This window comes from Sarcophilus harrisii, chromosome 3 (genome assembly GCF_902635505.1).
Source record: "Sarcophilus harrisii chromosome 3, mSarHar1.11, whole genome shotgun sequence".
Lineage (NCBI taxonomy): Eukaryota > Metazoa > Chordata > Mammalia > Dasyuromorphia > Dasyuridae > Sarcophilus > Sarcophilus harrisii.
This window is the reverse complement of record NC_045428.1, coordinates 574,261,491-574,265,118: the sequence shown is the minus strand read 5'-3', so window position 1 is coordinate 574,265,118 and position 3,628 is coordinate 574,261,491. Positions and strand designations below refer to the sequence as shown.

The window sequence follows — 3,628 nt, the reverse complement described above, 5'->3', positions numbered from 1 at the left end:
ACTTGGTGTTCCAAATTTTTCTCCCTCTCTCCCTCCCCTAGACAGCAAGCAATTTGATATGTTAAACATGGCAATTCTAAACATTTCCCCATTTGTCATACTGTGCAAGAAAAATTAGACCAGAAGGGGAAAAGATACAAAAAAAGAAAAAAGTAAACAAACAAATAAACAACAACAAAAGATGAAAACACTGTTTTGCTCCGGGTTCAGTCTCTGTAGCTCCCTCACTGGATGGGAATAGCTCTTCCCATCACAAGTCTATTGGAATTGCTTTAAAGCATCTCATTGTTGAAAAGAGCTGAGCCCATCACAGTTGATCATCACATAATCTTGTTGCTGTGTACAGTGTTCTCCTGGTTCTGCTCACTTCACTTAGGATCAGTTCATGTAAGTCTTTCCAAGCTCTTCTGAATCAGCTTACTTGTCATTTCTTATAGAACAATAATATTCCACTACTTCATATAGCATCATTCAGCCATTCCCCAACTGATGGGCTTTTTTTTCCCCTCAACTTCCAGTTCTTTGCTACTCCAAAAAGGGCTGCTACAAACATTTTTACACATGTCAAACCTTTCTTTTATAATCTCTTCGGGATACAAATCCAGTAGAGACACTGCTGGATCAATTTTTTAAACATATTTCCATACTTGTAGTGCAAGAAAAATCAGATCAAAAGGGGGGAAAAATCACAAGAAAGAAAACAAAAGTGAAAACACTATACTTTGATCCATGTTCCATCTCTGTAGTTCTCTATCCGGATTTAAATGGCAATTTCCATCCCAAATTTATTGGAATTACCATGAGTCACTGCATTGTTGAAAAGAGCCAAGTGCATCACATGATCTTATTACTATGTCCAATGTTCTCTTAATTCTGCTCACTTCATTCAGCATCATGTAAGGCTCCAGGCTTTTCTAAAATCAGCCTGCTCATCATTTCTTAATGAGCAATAATATTCCATTAATTCATATAACAATGAATTCACCTGATGGGCATCCATTTAATTTCTAGTTCCTTGCCACTACAAAAAGAACTGCTACAAACATTTTTCACACTGGTTCTTTTCCCCCCTCTTTTATGATCTCTTTGGCAAAGAGAGCCAGCCTTGATATAACTTTCTAGGATTGGTGGGCTACCCGAATCACCGAGCAGTACTGTGTGTCTAGGGTCATCCCAAATATACTGATTTCCCCATTTCCTCTCTCACCACACAGAATAAAACTCCTGGCACCCATCTCACAAGGCTATTGTGCTGTTCAGATGAGATCACGCATGTAAACTTTAATGAGATGATGTACAATAAGCATTTTGTCATCATTTCATTGTGATATAAATATCAGTTACTATCATTTTTCTAAGCCACTAAGAAAAGAGTAGATCAGGGCTGAGGCAACTGGGCTGTGGTTCTGGCTTAATCCTCAGCCTGCCAGCGACCCTGGACACAATTGCCCGCTGGCCAGCTCCCTCTTGGCCTAGGGGAGGTCGAGTCAGGCTTTCTTACCAGAGATCACTCGTTATTGCCACCCCCACCCCCTCCATGCCAAAGGGGCCCCTCACTTTGTCTAAATTTTGCTGCTGCCAGACACAAGTGTTAGGTGGGGAAAACACACACACGTGTATGTACGGCTTAAGAGTTAAAAATAAAACCAGTCCGAGGAGCACAGAGGGGAGGGTCGCTCCTCGTAGGCAGAATTTTAAGCTCTAATCTCCCTCCCAGCTGCCAAGAACTCCTCCCTCCAGCTCACAGCCTACAAGCAGAGTGGAGGAGAGTCTGGGGGCAGACACTCTGCGGGTGGGGAGTCCTCCTGATCAGGGGCTGGGGATGGGGAGTGAGGGGAAGGGACAAAGTCTGGGCAACTAAGGAGTAAAGGGCAGAGGGCATGGGAGTGCGCCTCCATCGCTCCCGTTTTCATGAATCTGTTCAAGTGAGCGCAGTGGGTACAAGTCAAGGGTCCAGGGGCAGGGACGCCTCTCTAACTCCATTATGGACTCCAGGGGTAGAATTGAGCTCGGTTTCCAGAATTTCCTTCTAACCGATTCATCTTCCGGACAGCATCCATTCCCTCTGGTGAGAGAGCTCCGACGAATTTAACTCAACCCAGGGATGCAGGCTGCGCCTCTATCCTTCGGCCTGCACGGGACGCGAGCTCGGGGGAGGGAAGGCGTTAACAGTTTGGGTCCTCGTTCTTGGACCCTCTGAGCCTCCGAGACACCAAACTGGGTCTGCCCCAGTCCAGGGGAGGGGGCGGCCTGGAAGAGAGCGCAGAGAGCCCGCGGTTAGGCCAGGAGGAGCAAGGCGAGCAGATCCTTGGGCCTCCGGGGCCGTCCAGGGGCGCAGCGGATAGAGCGCGCGCTCCCCAGCGCCCCGAAAGCGTGGAAGGAAAGCGATGGCTACTCAGGACTTCGCCGCCCAGCCCGGGCCCCCGGGAGCTTCCTCGGCGGCGGAGCTCGCCGGCAGAGGCGCGGCCGACTTGGCCGGGAGAGCAGGGCCAGACGCCCTGCAGAAGCCCCCCTACTCCTACGTGGCGCTGATCGCCATGGCCATCAAGGAGAGCCCGGAGCAGCGGCTCCCCCTGAGTGGGATTTACCGGTACATCGTGGGTCGCTTCCCCTACTACGAGCGCAACCAGAAGGGCTGGCAGAACAGCGTCCGCCACAACCTCAGCCTCAACGAGTGCTTCGTGAAGGTGCCCCGCGACGGCGGCCCCGGAGCCCCCGGAGAGCGCAAAGGCAACCTGTGGGCCCTGGACCCGGCCTTCCAGGACATGTTCGACCAGGGCGATTATCGCCGGCGCCGGCGCCGGCGTCCCCGCCCTCGCGTTCCGCAGCCCCCCGGGCCCCCGACGGGGCGCTCCCCTGCGCCCTCGCCCCTCTCCTTCCCCGAGCTGCCCTGCTGCGTGCCCCAGCGTCCGCTCTACCTGCTGGGCGATCCCTGGGCGCTGGGCCAGCCGCAGCCAACCTACTTGCAGCCGGGCTGCGCCCCTGCCGTCGGGGGGTCACCCGGGAGCTACAGTGCCTTCTCGCAGAGCCCCGAGCCCCGCCAGCCTCGGAATCCTGGGGAGGCTGCAAGCGGCTACAGAGCCCCGGCCCCTGCGGCAGCCGCCCCGCTGTCCATCCACTGGGGGGGAGCAGGAGCTGTCCAGCCTCCGTGGAGCGTCGGTGGCCTTCCGCAAGCGGGACTTCTGACGGCCGCTGCTCCCCAGGAATTCCCACCCCAGCTCTCCTCCCCAACCTCAGTCCAACTGGATTTCTGACGTCGGACACCCCCCAGGAATTCCCTCCGCGGGTCCCCCCTCCTTCCCTAAGCTGGATCTCTGACATCAGACGCTGCACTGGAATTTCCCCACCCCTACCCTGCCAAAAGAGCAAGATTTCTAGGATGGTTCCCTGAGCCATCTCGTTCGGAAGCTTCCGGGATAGAGCTGGGACCTGACCAGTGGCTTCTTACTGAGGTTTACCCCTCCTCTCCCCCCCCCCCCCCACTTCTTTCTGGAAACAAATTCTGGCTCAGACCTTCAATCGAGTTTTTTTTCCCTGTTTAAAAACAAACAAAAATAGAAAGCGCACCAACGGGGTTTCTGGTGAGTCTGTAGTTGATGAGTTGAGGGGAAGGGACTTTGCCCAGGAA

General features: G+C 53.2%; 1 protein-coding gene across 1 annotated transcript; it reads left to right on the top strand.

The window, feature by feature from the left end:
• Positions 1–1,070: 1,070 nt before the first annotated feature.
• On the top strand, positions 1,071–3,254 carry LOC116422640 (forkhead box protein L2-like). The gene has a single exon (XM_031961558.1). It carries the CDS (start codon positions 2,388–2,390, stop codon positions 3,252–3,254), a length of 867 nt encoding a protein of 288 aa, XP_031817418.1. The 5' UTR covers positions 1,071–2,387.
• The last annotated feature ends 374 nt before the right edge of the window (positions 3,255–3,628 follow it).

Excerpts from the sequence above, each read along its gene's own strand:
- LOC116422640 (XM_031961558.1), top strand. The coding sequence starts at position 2,388 with ATGGCTACTCAGGACTTCGCCGCCCAGCCCGGGCCCCCGGGAGCTTCC.